Genomic DNA, 17,404 nt, shown 5'->3' on the forward strand with positions numbered 1-17,404 from the left:
AATGTTTGAAATAAAGATGTTTGAAAGGGTCTCCTTTTATGTTTCATATATTTATTTTAAGAGCTCAATACAAGATATTCCAAAAATAAAACATGTTATCGAGATCCAAAAAGACATATTTTTGTGAATGAAACACTTTGTTCGTATCAGATCTAATTTATTTGACCTTAAATTCATAAATCATAGGTCTTTAGTCAGTTATCTGGGTAAATCTTAAAGTGAAAGTGTTTGCCAGGTAGTTATGACCAATGATATCTCACCAACATTGTAAACACCCTCTCTGATGCATATAAAAGAAAGTGATCTTTCGATCATTTCTTAAAGGTTCTTGCTATCATCCTACAGTGCAGACCAACTTCTCCAAAGACAGAGAGAGACTGTGACACCACTATGCAGCTGTTCCTCTTCCTGTTTGCTCTGGCTCTGGGTGCTGTGTCTTCTTCAGATCCAGATCAGAAAAGGATACAAAGTCGAGGCTGTCCACTGTTCTGGTACAATTTCAACGGTCGCTGCTACAAGTACATCAGCACACCTACGACGTGGGCTGATGCAGAGCTCTACTGTTTGTCACTGAGCGCAAACCTGGTGTCTATACACAGTCTAGAAGAGCAAAACTTTGTCAAATCCCTGATTAGGAACTACGACCATACAGAGGAGTGGACCTGGATTGGACTCACTGACATTCACAAAGAAGGCAAATGGATGTGGTCTGATGGCTGCCAGGCCAAATATTTCTTTTGGAGGACAGGCGAGCCTAACAACGCGCATGGTGAAGATTGTGTCCACACCAATTTTGACACAGAGCAAAAATGGAATGATTTATCTTGTTCTGTTTTGATTCCCTATGTTTGTGCATCTCGCATAAACTGTCCATAGCAACTGAGATGTCAGAAATGGTCTGATTCAACCTGGTTATTACTCACCTGTTGCTCTGTTTTTTCAAACACACGTATACACTTTCATTTGTGTACACAATACTTTTTTTGCATTTTGTACAATAAATGTACAAACACATTTTAAATCACATTTGCTCTAAATATGAAGACTATGTATATTAATTTCATGATTTTTGTAAAACAAATAATGTATGTCTGCTACAGCTGATAATCATCCATTTTGTATAATGTGTGTCTGTTTGTGTTGAATTTTGAATCACAAATAAACGGTTTCTTGCTGATGGACTGTCATGCCATTTGCAAGGATTATAAAAATACCTACGGACTAAAGTTATTGCACAGTAATGTGTCCTGCTGTCATCAGCAACTATCACAGCTGTGTGTCTAATTCTTTTTTTAAGTCAGTCAAGTGTTTTCAAAGTGCATATCTCCAAAGACATCACACCAAAGATTATTCCTGTATCTGTAATATTTGTGCACCATACAGTCTCTCCTATAAAGCAACTAATTGCTTTGTGTAAATTCATTTTTAATTTAGTGTCCCTGCCATGTGTTGTCTTTGTGTGTATTTGTGTCTCTGTGGAGGGATGTAATGGTCTGGGCATTTGGAACAGGCTGCATCAATAGCCTATGTTTTCCTGTTGCTGCTTATAGTCATTTAGCTGTCCTCCTAACACGTCTTTTACCCAGCAGGAGGATGAAGAGGGAAGTGACACAAATAGAACCCACAGGCTCAGTGTGAAGCAGGTGCCGTATAATTGTCATTTGGAAAGGGTGCTGTTGGGAGATTGTGCTGAGATGGATACAATAGACATTAAAGCTATAGTTAGCACTGATTTAAGATGCAGGTTTTGTTATTTTCATTATTTTTATATACATGCTGTCATTTCAGAGTTTGATGGTATAAAATCAAGGAGCAGGCTTTTAATAATGCTGACAGAACCCAAGCATCACCAGTCATTTGTATGTTTTCATATTTGTGTCACTCTTACTTAACCAACATAAAATAATTTGCATAGAAACAGCTCTTGAACTCACCTAAAATGGGCTATGGTTGTCTAATTAAAAAAAACAAAAAACAACTTAAAAAACAGTCAAGAATGTAGCAAGAACGGGGATGACACTTGTTGCGACAACTTCTCCTGGGGGGATTTACCTCCAAGGAGATTCTACAGCTAGTCACACAGGTTCATTAAAAAAAACACAGGGCAAGAAACGTTTCAAATGTAAAAGTAAGCCACATTTTATAAACACAATGAATAGTAACTCCAAAATATTCAAATGTATTTATGAGGTTAGTAGTAATGGACAATCAGTTGTCATCAGACTACAGCTCGGTTGTATTTGTATGAGCACTGATGTACGTATGAAAAAGGTCAACTGAAGACCCGTCAGACCACATGTATGATCCTTCTTCCTGGCTGTCTCTCAGTCTGAACTCTTCATCAGCCAAGGACAACTGCACAATGTCTAAGCAGAAGTCTGACAAAAACAATGAAATCACTCAGGAAGGTCACAGAAAATCCCAATTTCATTCATTTAAGTCAAACTTGGGGGTACCAAAACAAAAACATTATAGTGTAATGTAGTCTGTGGCTTCCCTTCCTTCTGTGCCAGTTTGTCTTTGACCCCTGTGAGAAGCGTAGAAGCCCTTTGTTTCCTCTTGGATCACTTTTTTGAATTCTGTCTGCTTAAGAAGTAAAGACTGTTTTGTGAGTCGTGCTTTTGAGTTCAGTTACCTGTGGTCTTGTTACAGAAATCACTCAGGAAGGTCACAGAAAATCCCAATGTTATTCATTTAAGTCAAACTTGGGGGTACAAAAATATTATAGTCTAAGTCAAATAAGATTTTTTTTTTTGCTGTCAATGCAATACCATGGTACCTGTTACAATGTGCCTTGTAGCATGTTGGTGTCATAGTCTCTGTCTTTGAAGCACTTGATCTGCACTGTGGGATGATATTGAAAAGCTTACAGAGACAGTTGAAAATAATTTTTTTTATATCACAGAGCAGTGGTTCTAAACTGGTCTAGTCTCAGGACCCACCATCAACTCCTTCATGAAAAATTGCAACCCAAATTTCTGATATCAATCAACCAATCAGATTTATTTAATGAAAACAAATGTGCAGTTTGGATCTCCGAAGTTACTAAACATGTGACAGAACAAAGAAATGGAACAAATGTCTTGGCTGTGCCCCACCTCTCGCCCCATGACAAGCTGTGATTGGCTCCAACTCCCACCCTTGACACGAAAAGGGATTAGATAATGGATAGATGGATAGATGTTTGAAAAAAGGACACGTTGTGTCTGTTGCTCCTTTATGGAACTGATGTCAAAAGCAGATTGGAGTGATTCTCTCTGCTCCTCTCTTAGTATCTTGTGTACACTGTTCGCAACATTGCTGTCGCTTTAATGCACACATTGAAAGAGAGCGCTAGTGTGTGTGAATGTTTAACTGTGTGCTCATGTTGGGACTCACCTGAGGCTGTAGAGGACTTTCCCATCGAGGTAAACCCGCAGCATGACGTTGTCCGTGGTGGTGTCATGAGTGAAGGACTTCTTGGAGTGGACAAAAAACATGTCAGGGACCCAGATTTTCTTCACCAGGCGGCCGTCGAAAGTCATGCTCAGGTTCTTGTTGCTCCTGAAGGACAGGCGTTCGTCTTTCCAGTAATGCCTCAGGTACAGGGTCATCGTGAAGTCCTTCAACAAGGAAGTACACGTCCCGTTACAACCAACCACGGACAACGCATGTCTAATACACAAAACACTTGAGTCAGGGCTTACCATATCGACTTCTGAAATAGCATCCAAACTTTCAACCTGAACATCCACTCCGACTGGGACAGCAGGTCCTAGAAAAAAATATGCAGGAACCTTTTAATTTACACGTGTTGACGACAGTGTAAACTCACTAAAGAGCAAAGGATTGTCAGAGTGCAGACGTAGAAACTGACTGGATTATCTGCGTTTGTTTCGAGGTTGTGACTGCGTTTAATGCATATCATTTTTTATTCAATCTATTAAATCTGCTTTTCTTCATCCAAATGCCTGTTAAAGCAGAGACGTGTTTTCTCTAAAGAGAAATGTGAAGAGAGACAGTACTATAACCTAAACTGACATTAAGGGCTGTTTGTTAGTTTTCTCCAGTTTCTTTAAACACAGCATCATCGTCTTGTTTTATACGATCCAACAGTAACCATATTTGGAAGAGAGGTATCTTCCTCTCTGGTCTCTTTGACTCTAAATGGGAACATCCTTGACTAAAGGAACATCATGCTGTGTTGAAGAAGACTTGAAAATGTCTTGTTCAGAAAATGTTTACTGATGGAATAAATCTACTGAGAAGTAGGAACATTTTCTTCAATCAGACATCTTTTTACAACCTGTTAGGTTTCCCCTGCTGGCTAATAGAAGGAATGCAGGCTCAGGACATTTCTGCAACAGTTTTACTCTCTCAAAGAGTACTTTCACATCTGGCACAAAACTCCTGAAGTTTTTTGGGTGTGCTGCATGTGAGTGAGCGTAAACGGCTAAATTTTTCATTCGGACTATCCGGACTTTCTTCTGCCAGCCTTCTACTGATGTGAGAAATACAGCAGGGTATAATCAGGAGACTTCCCCTCCAGCGAGTGTGAAGGGGGGGGGGGGGCCCGCTGTGGGCAGCTCCATCACTCTGACATCTCTCCCTTAGTGCATGTCCATAGGATCCTGTTGGTGTGCATGTGTGTATATATTTCAGCCTATGTGTGTGTTGCATGACTACATAGTGTAAAAACTGAAATTTCCCCTTGTGGGGATCAATAAAGGTTAATCTTCATGAAGATTAAATACACTACACAGTATGATTTGAATTCACTTTTGTTTAAACACTAAATGTTAAAATGAAACAGTTATTAAAACTTAAGGGGAAGGATAACATAGGTGTAAACTTCATGAACTGTTTGCTTTGTGTTGAACTGAAATTGTTGTTTCGATTCTCTTTATTATAGTATCACTTTTTTAATGTATTTATTTACTTTATCAATAAAAACTCGACACACAAGGAGCAAAACGTCAGCCCAGATTTTCACAACTTTCTGCAGGAATGATACTCCACTCAAGACGATACCTCCCCGCTGTTTGGCTGTGATTTCTGTGATCTGATTGGTCGCAGTCGGTCTTTGAGTGTGCATCCTGACATCAGGTGATTGCTGGTTGAGTGTGCTGTGTCACAAAGTGTGAAGAAATTAACACATACAGGTCGTCAGTTATGAAGTTATAGTGTCTCAACGAAGAGACATGTGTTTAGTGTGAGGCTGAAAACGTGCATATCGTTTTAAAAATCTGGACTGATGTTTTTCTTGTTGTGGTTTGCATTTCAATAACTGTTTATCATATATCTATTTATTGAAATTATGTCCAAAGTTTTGCTGAATGTGGTGATGGTGGCTCCCTCACTTTATTTACCCGAACAACAATCCCTTCCAAACCCTGACAAAAAAAAAAAAGTCAACTATCTCCAGAAAAAATGATTTCACTTTATTTCTGGTTGATATTTGATGTGTTTCAAAAACGTCTTTTCCCCTTTAACTCTCTGCTGGGCAGCTATCGTTCACAGGGCTCATGCAGATATAAAGACTGACAGCTGTTAGCAGAGTAAAGACTTTAAAAACTCCACGGGAGATTTTATTTTCTAAGCTCAACCTGAATAAACAAATGATGGAATGGATAAAAAAAAAAAAACTGGTTTTATGTATCCAACTGAATCATAACATCATCTATTCCATGCAATCTTATGATTACTTTATTACTCAATAATCTTAATTAATTTATGCAATAATTCACTTACTGCACAAATAATAATGAAAATACACCACTACAAATGTAACTTCTGTATTCAAAGTCTTCAAAGTTTTATTATAGTATTAAAGTATTATCAGAAAACTGTAACGTTACCAAAACTTTAAAAAAGTAAAAGCACAACAGTTTTATATATATACAGTATATAGCCTATTTCTTAATATTACTGCATGTGGCATTTTACACCTAAAATGTTTAAAGTGGAGCTGTTTTAACTACTATAATCATTATTTCACTTTATTTTATTTCATTTAATTTTTTGCATTGTACTGAGCAACACAAACTGGGTATAGATAAAAATGTAGCAACACCTGAATAACATTTGCTAACATCAGCCTGCAAGTTGTCATGTCATGTTCCATACTTACTTGCCCTGTATCTGTCTGTGGAACTTCCACCAGCCCATCTCTCTGTCCCTCATCATCACATGTGGCCCTACCATGCTGAGGCCGCACAACTGTCTGGCTCGCCTCAACACTCTCTTCTTCACTCATGCTGCTAACTTCTTGGATGCTGCTGCTAACATCAACTTGTGCCGCAGTGCTACTGCTGCCGGCTGTGCTGCTGCTGCCGGCTGTGCTGCTGCTGCCGGCTGTGCTGCTGCTGCCGGCTGTGCTGCTGAACATTTCAGTGAGCTTGTGACATTTAGCGGCTTCACTTTCTAAATGTCGCATTTTTTTTCCCCTCGCCTTCTCAGCCCTTTTCTTTGCGTTTTTTTACCGACGTTATCCATATTTTTGTGCTTCACTACTACTACCAAAGATTGTCTTCACTATAGTGATGTGTAGTCCGTGAACGATTCGTTCAAAACGAACGAATCATCTGGGTGAACGAACTGAACTGAATCACTTACTGAAAAGAGTCGTTCATTTCTCAACTTCAGTTGCGCTCTCGTGTCTCTCTCTCTCTAGACCGTAAGAGTCACTCAAAGCCCGCCCTCCCTCCTCTCCTCAGTCAGTACAGTGTGTGTGTGTGAGCTCTCGTTCAGTTCCGCTCTTCCTCTCAGTTCGTTCAGTGAACGAACTGAACGTACTGAACTGAACGGTCGGGGAAAATAAATGTGATTGTTTTAGCAGCTTTCAGTTTGCAAACTGTAACTTTATCCAACTAAATTCTCAGCTCATTGGTTTATTATTCACCACCGGCTGTTCTCAGTACGATCGCGAGCAGAACTAAGCGTTCGGCCGTGTTTCAGTTTATTAAATTCTGATTCACAGACAGAGCTGCGGAGAAGTACTGAACGATTCGGTGAACGAATCTTTTGAACGAATCACTTTACTGAACTGATTCTAGTGATTCAGTACACTGAAAAGAACTGCTTTTCACATCACTACTTCACTACTGCTACTACTTCTTCTTCTTCTTCTTCTTCTTCTTCTTCTTCTTCTTTTCAATTAGCTGGTGGGCACGGGCGGCTGCCGGCTGGCATCCAATTTAAAGACGCATTGTTGCCACCTACCGGACTGGAGTGTGAAACAGTAGATTATCAGGAAAAAAAAAGTATCTGTGATTCTCCAGAACACACAGATGACCAGTCCGCCCCTGCCTCCCACACAGGGACATACACTCTGTGGCTGCTCTTTGTTTACCTATGGAAATTTGAGCCAGGTAATGTGATGACGTCGTCATCCTGAGCTTCCACTAGCTTCTTTTATACTACTTCCCCCTCGACTATTATTTAGTAGGCTATTGTGTTTAATTAAGCCTTCAACTTATGATGTAACTACACTTAAAATGATAGGCTACTTAAATGTTAACTGCACCGACGCAACAGTGGAATGAAGGTGGAAGTGATGCAATGTTTTTGTGCACCTGTGACAACCCCCCCTCCTCTCCATTCACAACCTCACACATCAACCTGGCAGTATGGAGGAGTAGGACGCGCGAGCCATTGGGTGCAGCAGCAGCGTCGCGTGCTGCGGAACACATAGGTCGTTAACGCCGCGCGCGGTTTGGTTGCAGATGCAGGTCGTTGAGTGTAAGCGCGAGGCGGGGGGAAATGGCGTACGGGCGCGGGCGGCGGTGCGCCTCATTGTGAGGATCCAGTGTTGAGACCCCAAGCTCGAGCGCACGCAGGCGGAAGCTCGAGGAAAGACAGGAAAAGTCGGGAGACGAACCATGGACGAGTCCGAGCCCGCAGAGGACGGCTTGCTCGCGGGTTTGCGATGGAACCGGAGTGCACGAGACCAGGCTCAGCTCAAACACAAAATCCGGGATCTGCCAGGACTACTGAAGCACGGGCTGCACCTGCGGAAGAAGAGCGTGAGTACTTCAAACAGACCGCGGACCGACTGTCCGACCTTCCTTCCTGGTTTTTATATGTTTGAGGTTATCAATGACTGACTGTTTTATTAACCATCAGTTTTCACGACAACGTTTCTCTTTGCCGCGGGGCTGTTTCATAACCCTGTCGCGACTCAGGTGCATTTTGACACAAACATTACTGTCGCAGAGGCAGTGTGTATGTGTTAACGTGCACATGTGTGCGTGATACATCAAAAATAACCATGTCTTTTTATTTTATCTAACCAACCTTAACCCCTCTAAGGGTTAAGTGAAATTATATAAAATTATGGGTTGCAGCAAAAACTCAAATTTGACCAAGGTGCGGAAACTGCTACTTTTACAACAACATGAAAGTAAATTAGGCCTATCTCTTTTAATTTACTAATTATTTGTTTGATTTTGCTTAAGCTAGTCTGTTTTGCATGAACTAGCCTCTCTGAAGCCTGCTTTCATCCCCAGTCCAAATGGGACAAATTTGTAGCCCAATCCTCTAAAACTCTTCTCATGGGTCCCCTTGTTCTTTCTTGTCGTGATGTGTCTACTAAGCAGTAAATGTGTGTGACTCAATGTGCCCTGATGTGGAACGAAAACACCTGACAGGCCAAATTTCTGCTCAAAGTGTCCACTCCACTCATCTTCATCATCAGTGACAGTCAGGAGAAAACGTGTCCCTGATTCCCGAGAGTGAGTGCCAGGACCAAATGCCAAATGGGATAAAGATATGCAGCATTTGTCGTGTTAAGCTTCTGTGGACAGAGGAGGTGAATGTTTTATGTCCTGGTACATCTTGTTATTTCTTGTGATGTTCAAAGGGCTTATGCTTTACGTTTGCTTAGTGTTCCTGTTATTTTTCTGATTATTATTACTACCTTCTCTTTCCATAAAACAACCCAGAAGTAGCCTAAATCTTCTATCAATTTTAGAACAAAATCAAAAGGTAAAAAAAGGACTCCTGTAAGAAATAGGATCACTTCAATGGCAGCCTGTTAGCCTGTTGCATCAGTGTCTACATGTTTTTGTTCTCTGTGATTGAAACTAGGGTAGGAAAACGTTTGAATTTTAAGCAGAAGCAGAAAATGTTGTGCTTGTGTGTGTTTGTTTTATGTGTGGGTGAGTGTGGTGAGGCGTGGGTAACTAGTGTAAAGGTATGGCTGTTCTGTCCAGACTGGTTCTTTCTGCACTCTGGCAGTTGGCTTTGATTAGCCGGGCACTCACACACTTAAACAGCAGCACACTTGTTTTATATGTGCAAAAGATAACGTAGCATTTACGGCTTTTTTTTATTGCAGACAAAAAGAAAACGGTGACATCACAGCATTGTTTCCTGTGGTGGACACTTCTGCACTGCACCTTTGATCTTCTTTTGTTGTTTCACATAGATTCTCGTCCTTTATTTTTTATTTCGGGCACAGATTTTTTGAACATCCTCCTGTGATTCTTTATTTATTTGTTTATGGAAGACAAATTGTATTGCAGCTGCACCACGTTACCAGATTATATAGTTTAAAATAAAACATTTGGATGCATTTGATGAAAAATTACACTTTGTGTGACCACTAGTTGTTGAGTGGAGGCTTTTTTTGGATGAAAAGTTGAACACAAACCCACAATACCATAGAAATGTGCGCTTCTCAAAACACATACTGTAATTAAGGCTGTGAATGAGATTATCACACTCGTACTATAAGCTTTCAGAATTTATGATCACGGCACAAGGGGAAAGTTGATGATATTCTCCCCAAGATTATCTCATTTCTGCATCATTATGCAGCAAAAGAGTGGTTTATGTTGTGTATTTGTATGTCTGCCAGAAATCTTTCACCTCCATAACTACATTATACGTTGAGATGAGAAAGATGAAAGGGCAAGAGCGGAGGAGAGAGAGAGAGACTCGACTCACACTTGCACACAGCATAAATGTTTCCACATGCTATCACAAAAACGCTGTATTTGTCTGGAAGTCTTAGCATAGTGAGATTATCATCCTTATCATTCCAGTTATTTTTAACAACTTGATTATACTAAATGCATACACAAATAAAATATGCACAGTAATGCAAGTGTAATCACAGTCAGATACTGAAGGAAAAAATGAAAATGAATCAGCACGTTTTTATTTTTTCAAACAATTAAGGGACTTTAATACAGTGTGAATAAGAAATCTTTTTTTAAATTGGACATGTGATGCAATACTTGTCCTACAAAGACCAAAATCACAGTAGTTAATTTCTGCCTTCAGAGGTTCTACATAAAAACATAGTGAAAGATGGATTTGATGATTTTTGATTTGATTTTATTTATTTTCATATTTTTGCCTTCATTGGAGAGGACAGCTGAAGATAGATAGGAAACAGGAAATGCAGCAGAGGTCGTAGTCACACCGACTGTAGACTGCGGGCATGGGGCGTGTGCGACATAACCACTATAGGCAATCTGGCGCCCTGGGATTATTGTAGTTTTTATAGGTTTGTGTATAATATGAGGGATAATTAGTTGTTTATGCAGAGTTCTTGAATTTCTGATGATAGATATCTCAAAGAGAGGCGGATTCTTTTCTTCTTCCTTGAAATATCCTCTGTTGTTGTTGAAATAATGCATGAACACAACTCAACAAAAAAGCTGTAGTTCTGGTTACTTTTTAGATATTTAATGGTGAAAAATGTTACTTATTATATCTTTCAAAGATGTTGTTTTGAGATGCAAACGCTTACAATTACTCTCCAGAGAACTAACTTAATTATTTATTTAAAGTTTGGATTATTAACATTATTATTATTAAATGCCAGAAAATAAAGTAATATGTAAATATTTCCATTAATCCCAGTTGACATTAAAATAGAGCGCCCCAATTCCAAGGTTTTTAAGTTTATTACAATCTAGACTAAGAAACAATCACATTTCAGATCATGAGCAGGTACATTTTTATACCTTTCTTTTGTAGACCGACCCTGAGTGTTTGTAAATCAAAGGTCAAGTGTGCTGGCAGTTACGTGTGGGCTGTTGCTTTTCTTAGCATCACTGCGTGTGTGATCAAGGTCAGAAGTGAATGAGTTATTCATCAGGGTGCCGTATGTGTGAGTTTATGTGTGTGTGTTTGACTTTCTGCGTGCCAGCCGGCCATCGCAGAGGGCATATGTTGAAGATGAACATTGATATTTATCATCACAGAGAGCTGAGTGTAGGAGAAGAGGAGCAGCAGGAAAAGTGGCTGGCAAGAAGGAGAAAATTAAGCACTGGGTTGCAGGAAGAGAAAGAGAGAGAAAGTAACGGAAGAGAAAAGACTGACAGCTGGTCAAGTAGCCTTTCATCTGTAGATTGAAGGGAAAAGGCCTCACACAAGGAGAAATGACAGTTAGTCAGCAGGGTTTTTAAAAAAGTCATGAGCTCAGTCAGACCTGCCTTCAAATATTTCTTTGGAAAAGTAGTGTTTTTATTTCCAAAGAGAAAACGTTTGATCAAAATTAATGCCGCGGCCTCTGCTCAGTCTTCTATAATTTATTTTTTTGCTCTCTGCCTGACAGAGCCATATTTGGGTCACACTTTTTCCCAGGGAAAGAGTTTGACACACACACACACACACACACACACACACACACACACACACACACACACACACACACACACACACACACACACACACACACACACACACACACACACACACACACACACACACACACACACACACACACACACTCTACTACTACTACTACTCCCTCACACCACCAACATTACCCATCTGCAACGAGGGCTGTTTATATTCGGATTCTTGGCCATTGAACACCTGCTGAGTCTCACACACACACTGGCAGTTTTTACTCTGATGAATTTCTTCCACCGTGTGTGTTGTTTTCTGTGTTTCAGAATATGAGAAGAAGCTTGTATCTTTTGTAGTGGTGTAAACATTTGCTTACCTGTTTCTCAAAGCTACAGGAAACGTAGTTTCACATCTCACTATTATATAAAATACAGTAGACGCAATAAACAGCACTAAAAGCTAATATTTGCAAAGTATCATTGTTCATAATTTGTTAAAACTTAAACACTAAAAACAGTGTCAAAAACTGACTTAACTAATGTAAAAAGATGATCTGCATTATCAGGCTGTGGTTGTTTTTGGAAAGATTTTGATTGATAGTTTTGAGCAACATGAGCATGCAAACTTAAACCTCTTTGGCCTAAAGAATCAAACTTAACATAACTTTATCTGACCTTTAGAAGAACATGTTGACATGTTGTCACTTTTTAATGTGATAAGAGTTGCATTCAAAATGATCCAGATGACACAGAGCAGTGTTAACCATTCTTCTAGAGTTATGTTTCTGGCTCACTGATGACTGATTTTTTCAGTCTAAGCTGATTCATTTTCAGTCTAAGCAGCATAAAACTCCTAAATATGGTTACTGTTATTCTCTGAACATTTTGATAACATCAAAATCCACATGCGCAGTGCCGAATATGTTATTCATTCAATTTTTACACATTTCATTCTGCATCTTAACATGAACAATGAGTGGAAGTGATATCAAGAGACAAACAATTTGATCAGCAAGTTAATGTGTAATGGGTTACACAAAATGAGCCTCGAAACATTGCTGCTTGCTGTTCACCTTTTTTAAAGCTTCCATTAAATCAGATATTTTAGACCTCATCAATCACAGAAAAAAGTCTTCATCTGCATAGTGCAGACTGAACATGGAAACAAAGAGGAAAACGGAAAATTAATTTCACATTACTCTCAGTGTCTTAGTTCCAAGAATTGGTTAAAATCTTAGTAGTGTCTAATGATGCGTTTCTTTGTTTCAGAAATGCTGCTGGATGACTTCCTGTTGACCTACCTGGTGTTCATGTCCACCAATGACCTCTGTCAGGCTCTACTAGGACAATATCCTTTCTGGAATCACTAATTCACACATAGACACAAACATCTAACCTACACACTGCCTGTCTTTGTCTCCTTGACTGCTCTCACTTATAGCAGTGCTTGCTGCAGGGGCCAGGAGGAGGGCAAAGACGCCCTCTTCAGAAAGCGTAAGGTACTGCAGCTGGTCTCCCACTGGAGCAGACTCTACAAGGATTTCCTCAAGGATGAGGAGCACGTCAGGAGCTTCATGAAGGTACTCCACTCTTCTTCTTCATCATTATATAGTTCTATTATCTCTCTTCTGACTCTGTCTCTCTTTGTCTCCCTCTCTTGAATGATTTAACAACTTAGATCCTCTGGTGTCCCTTCACCTGTGTGTCATTCATCTTCATTTGTCTCTGTCTTGTTCTAAAACTGGGCTCTCCTGCCTCAGTTCTGCACAGACAGAACATCAAGCATATTGTGAAGAAAGAGAGAACAGAGCCATGTGTGGATGTTGGTGTGTGTATTCTCCCTGATCTTTTTGTTTGCTGCCTTTCCTGTGATCTGAGTTCGAGCGATCTTCCATAGGAGAACCTTTGTTGATGTTTTTATCTCATCTTTCTGAAAAAGCAAACAGGAAAAAAAAAAAGGTTTCATAAGGAATGAATGCTTAAATCAGGATATAAGGCTGTATTTTTTCTTTTTAGAATCTAAAACATGATAACCAGCAGAATCATTCACATTAAATGAATGCTGATGATTCGGTTATATAAACTTCTTCCTCCTCCTTACTGAGTGTAAATAATGACCTACTACCTGCTTTTAATGTTAAAAGGATATCTATACATTAAGACTTGAACTTTTTGCTAACAAGACCTAAATTATGTTTCTTGAGGTCAATGAGAACAGCTCAAGCTGGTGATCAGATTCTTACTTTGAACAAGGAGGTGATTGAATTCCTGGGTTTTTTCCTAAAAATAAATCTGTCTTTAAATCATCATAACAAGTGTCTAACACCGGGTGAAACTGGGGTTCTTCTTAAAAAAACGTTTTTTTCATTTATTCTTTAGTAATTGGCCACTGTGATATTCTTAATATGCATGCTACCTTGTCGTTAATGAAAATGTTGGATGTTACCATGCTGCGTTGGGATTAGTTTTCTGGTTTGCTTATCCACACACATCGTTGTGTCTTGTATGAGAGAGCAGGTTTTTCTTCCTCCTTCCGTGATATGATAGGCAATGTGGCCGGAGATAACGATAATACCGCACTGCAGCAATTGTGCAAAAATTGTTAAATTGCAAGATAATCATATATACATAACAGTATCTGAGTAACTAAAGGTCACAAAATGTCTCTAAAAAGGTCAAGTTCAGGATTAAGTTATAAGAAATAACACTCCATCTTCCCCTCTCTTTAAGTTCCCCTTGATGTAGGGGTGTATAGGTTTCTCTTATGGTAATTTTCCTTTTAAGGATGTTGTGTTATTTAAAAGTATATCGATTGTAAAATGTAATGTGTTGTACCGCTGTGTTCATACAGTATAAGTGAAGATTTTAAAGTAAAGGGCATGGAGACATGACCATATATGGAGACTACCCAGCAGGCTATCCACCCTGCTGCAGTTTACTTTATAGCAAACCTGATGAAGCCATGGGCGAATCGGTTGTTTGTTTGAAAATGAAGATTAAGAAAAGGGAGAAGAAGCAATTCAGCTCTCTTGTGAGCGGTGAATCCACAAATGTTTTATCTTCAACCTGGATTTAATTGATTTCTAATATGGACAAAATAAATAATCTACACAGTACATCATAGCTCCATAAAATAAAAACACATAGACATTTTCAGTGTCACAGTAAAACAAAAAGTAAAGTCAGAGGTGAATCTGAATCAATCCGACGTCTCTGTGAAACAAGAAAAGAAAAACACAGTAACACGTGAAGTCATCCCCACACGCATGATCACTTGTCCCTCTGTAACCTAACGGCTGCATTGCACCGTGTCGTGTTGCCACGGAAACCAAAATGCGAGGGTTGGCCTGGGTATAATCTCATGAGGAGTGCGTAACCCAGGTGATGGTTGCCTAGTAACAGAGGAATGAGTGAGGAGAATTGGGATGGGTGGCGATGGTGGGTCAATGTCAGCAGGTGTTTGAAAATGTGTGTGTTTAAGTTATTACTGTGTCTGCTTTCATACTTCTTGGTCATTTTACCTAGCAAACACACAGACAAACACACACACATGTTAGTGTCACTGTCACCTAATCACCCATTTCAGTACAAGATACAGAAAACATATGGACTTAGATGGAAGGATTAAAATAACAAAAGTCTTTATTTTATTATATATTTAAAATCATTAGCCTACTAAACCTGCATTGATGTGATTCGAGCACTAACGTTGTTATATGGTCTGGCTCAGTACACCGAAGGACTCCAAACCTAAAACAGACAAACACTGATTTAAATAAAGCTGCTTTATTGTGTGTTTTTTCATGAAATAAGTATCTGAACTTTAAATACAAAATACAGTCTTGGCATGTTTGAGAACACACTGGATGCTGAAGCTTTGTTTGCGCCTCACATGATATTTTACCTGAAAACTAGGGCCTGACCCATATGAGAGTTTTGGGGCTGATACCGATAACGACATTAGGAAGAGAAAAATTCCCATACAGATATATGTGCCAATATCGTTCTTAGATCTTTGTTCGATCTATAGAGATACATTTAGATAAAAGTGTATATTTCATTGATCTCTATGCAGTTGTCAAATAGTTTTATAATGAAGACAAGATGGTCACTCAACTGGAAAGTAACTGCTAGTGTAAAACAACGATGAACAAGAAGAAACAAGCTGAATTTTGATGAGGCTAATAATTGATGGTTTACACTTGGTCTATTGACTGGCATACTTGCCATTCACAGAAACCCCATTTTTAAGCAAAATCAAAGTCAGTGATGCTCCAGGTGTCAGTAGTAGAACAAATACGTTTTACAGTATAAGTGTGTAGTATCAGTGCACACAGACAACTTCAGTAGCTCGATAAACAACCATCACAGAGTCAGTTCAGAGAGAAGGTTGGAGAGAGTTTCTATGATATGTTGTTAAGTTTTAATGAACACATTTTTCCCATGTTTGTTTTTGTTGCAGACACTGTACAGGTATGTTTTAGAAGACTTGTACGAGTTCCCCACACTCGAGAAAGACCTGAAGGAGTTCCAGAAACTTCTGCGCCGCAGACAGTGAGTGTGTTTGTCCCTGCAAAGGACTTCTTCTTCTGGATTAGATATGATAGCTTGTGTTTATGTGAATTGGGGTTTGACTGTCATGCTTGTTTCTTCTCATAGCACTGTGGATGACTGCCCTCCTAACCAAAAGGTAGGTCAGAGTGAATATTACTACATTCATGCTGCTTGACACTATCACTTACAAATATGTCAAATAGTTTATTTCAATAAAGAAAATTAAGGGAAATAAGTAAAACAAATGTCTAAACTGTGCTTAATATTATAATACATGATAAGTTCATCTCAACACTCATCTTCATGTCACTCCTGCTTTCTTTCTCTCAGAGTAAACAAACGTATCAGCAGTTGAGTTTGAAGGAAAACTGTTTACAGCTTCGGAGCCCACCAACAGAGACAAGAGAGGGTACGTAACAAAGATAAAGATATAAACAACACCAAGCACAACACACTGCCCAGGACTGAAAGCAATCATACATAATGACAGTCTGCAAGTTCTATGTTCATGCATAATGTGCACATTGAATAAAGAGCTTCATTTTGTCTTTTTGAGCACTCAAAAATAAACTCAAGTCTCCCTCTTCAATATTGCACTTAACCCTTGCCAAATCTGCTGTATTTATCTCTTTACCATGAAACCTTGAAGAACCCTTAAGCCAACCTGTATATAAATATTAAGTTTACTTTTTCAATGTGGAGTTTGTGCATTGAATTATTTATGTAATTAAGTTGCTCTTTTTCTGCATGTTTTCCTCTGTGTGCTTGCTTGTCTTTGTAGTTTGCTTTTTAAAAGGCAAAGGGGGGTTGTCATGTGACCTAAAGCTCAGCTCTGAAGTGGGAATCACCATTAAATGTGACTGTAGTGTTTTCAGTCAGAGCCTCGTGTAAAGGCCAGGATGAACAGCTCAGCCTGCCTCGTTTACTGGCTTCATTTGAAAGAAACCGTCTTCTTTGTCCCCTAAATGTACTGCAACAGTCTGGACTGAGTCTTGCAACTTTTCACCCAAACCATGCTATGTATGTGATGTCTGTTTTTATAATAAATATTTTAATCATCACTCTTTTGTGCTGTCACTCATTCTTGAAAGACATCAAAAATAGTGGGGTTAATACAGACAATTATTTTCCGAGTAATTCCATGCCATAGCAGGAAATAAAAGGCGAATACTCCAGAAACTACTCTCCTGTTACATGCTTTTTATATATTGGTACAATAAAGCATCAAACACAGTTTTAAAGTCTCTTGCTGCTCTCCAAATTAAATACATAGTCCTGTTTTCAAA

General features: G+C 39.1%; 1 protein-coding gene and 1 long non-coding RNA gene across 2 annotated transcripts; both read left to right on the plus strand.

Moving 5' to 3' along the window:
• The first annotated feature begins 305 nt into the window (after positions 1-305).
• On the plus strand, positions 306-1,211 carry LOC132991355 (lactose-binding lectin l-2-like). Its single transcript, XM_061060116.1, has one exon. The coding sequence runs from the start codon at positions 391-393 to the stop codon at positions 874-876; it is 486 nt and encodes a 161-aa protein (XP_060916099.1). The 5' UTR covers positions 306-390; the 3' UTR covers positions 877-1,211.
• Positions 1,212-12,659: 11,448 nt separating this feature from the next.
• On the plus strand, positions 12,660-17,179 carry LOC132991044 (uncharacterized). Its single transcript, XR_009676135.1, has 4 exons — positions 12,660-13,144; positions 16,027-16,118; positions 16,224-16,254; positions 16,449-17,179. It is a non-coding gene; the product is annotated as an uncharacterized LOC132991044 (long non-coding RNA).
• Positions 17,180-17,404: the final 225 nt, after the last annotated feature.

The sequence above is a fragment of the Labrus mixtus genome, chromosome 16, assembly GCF_963584025.1.
Source record: "Labrus mixtus chromosome 16, fLabMix1.1, whole genome shotgun sequence".
Taxonomy (NCBI): Eukaryota; Metazoa; Chordata; class Actinopteri; order Labriformes; family Labridae; genus Labrus; species Labrus mixtus.

Excerpts from the sequence above, each read along its gene's own strand:
- LOC132991355 (XM_061060116.1), top strand. The coding sequence starts at position 391 with ATGCAGCTGTTCCTCTTCCTGTTTGCTCTGGCTCTGGGTGCTGTGTCT.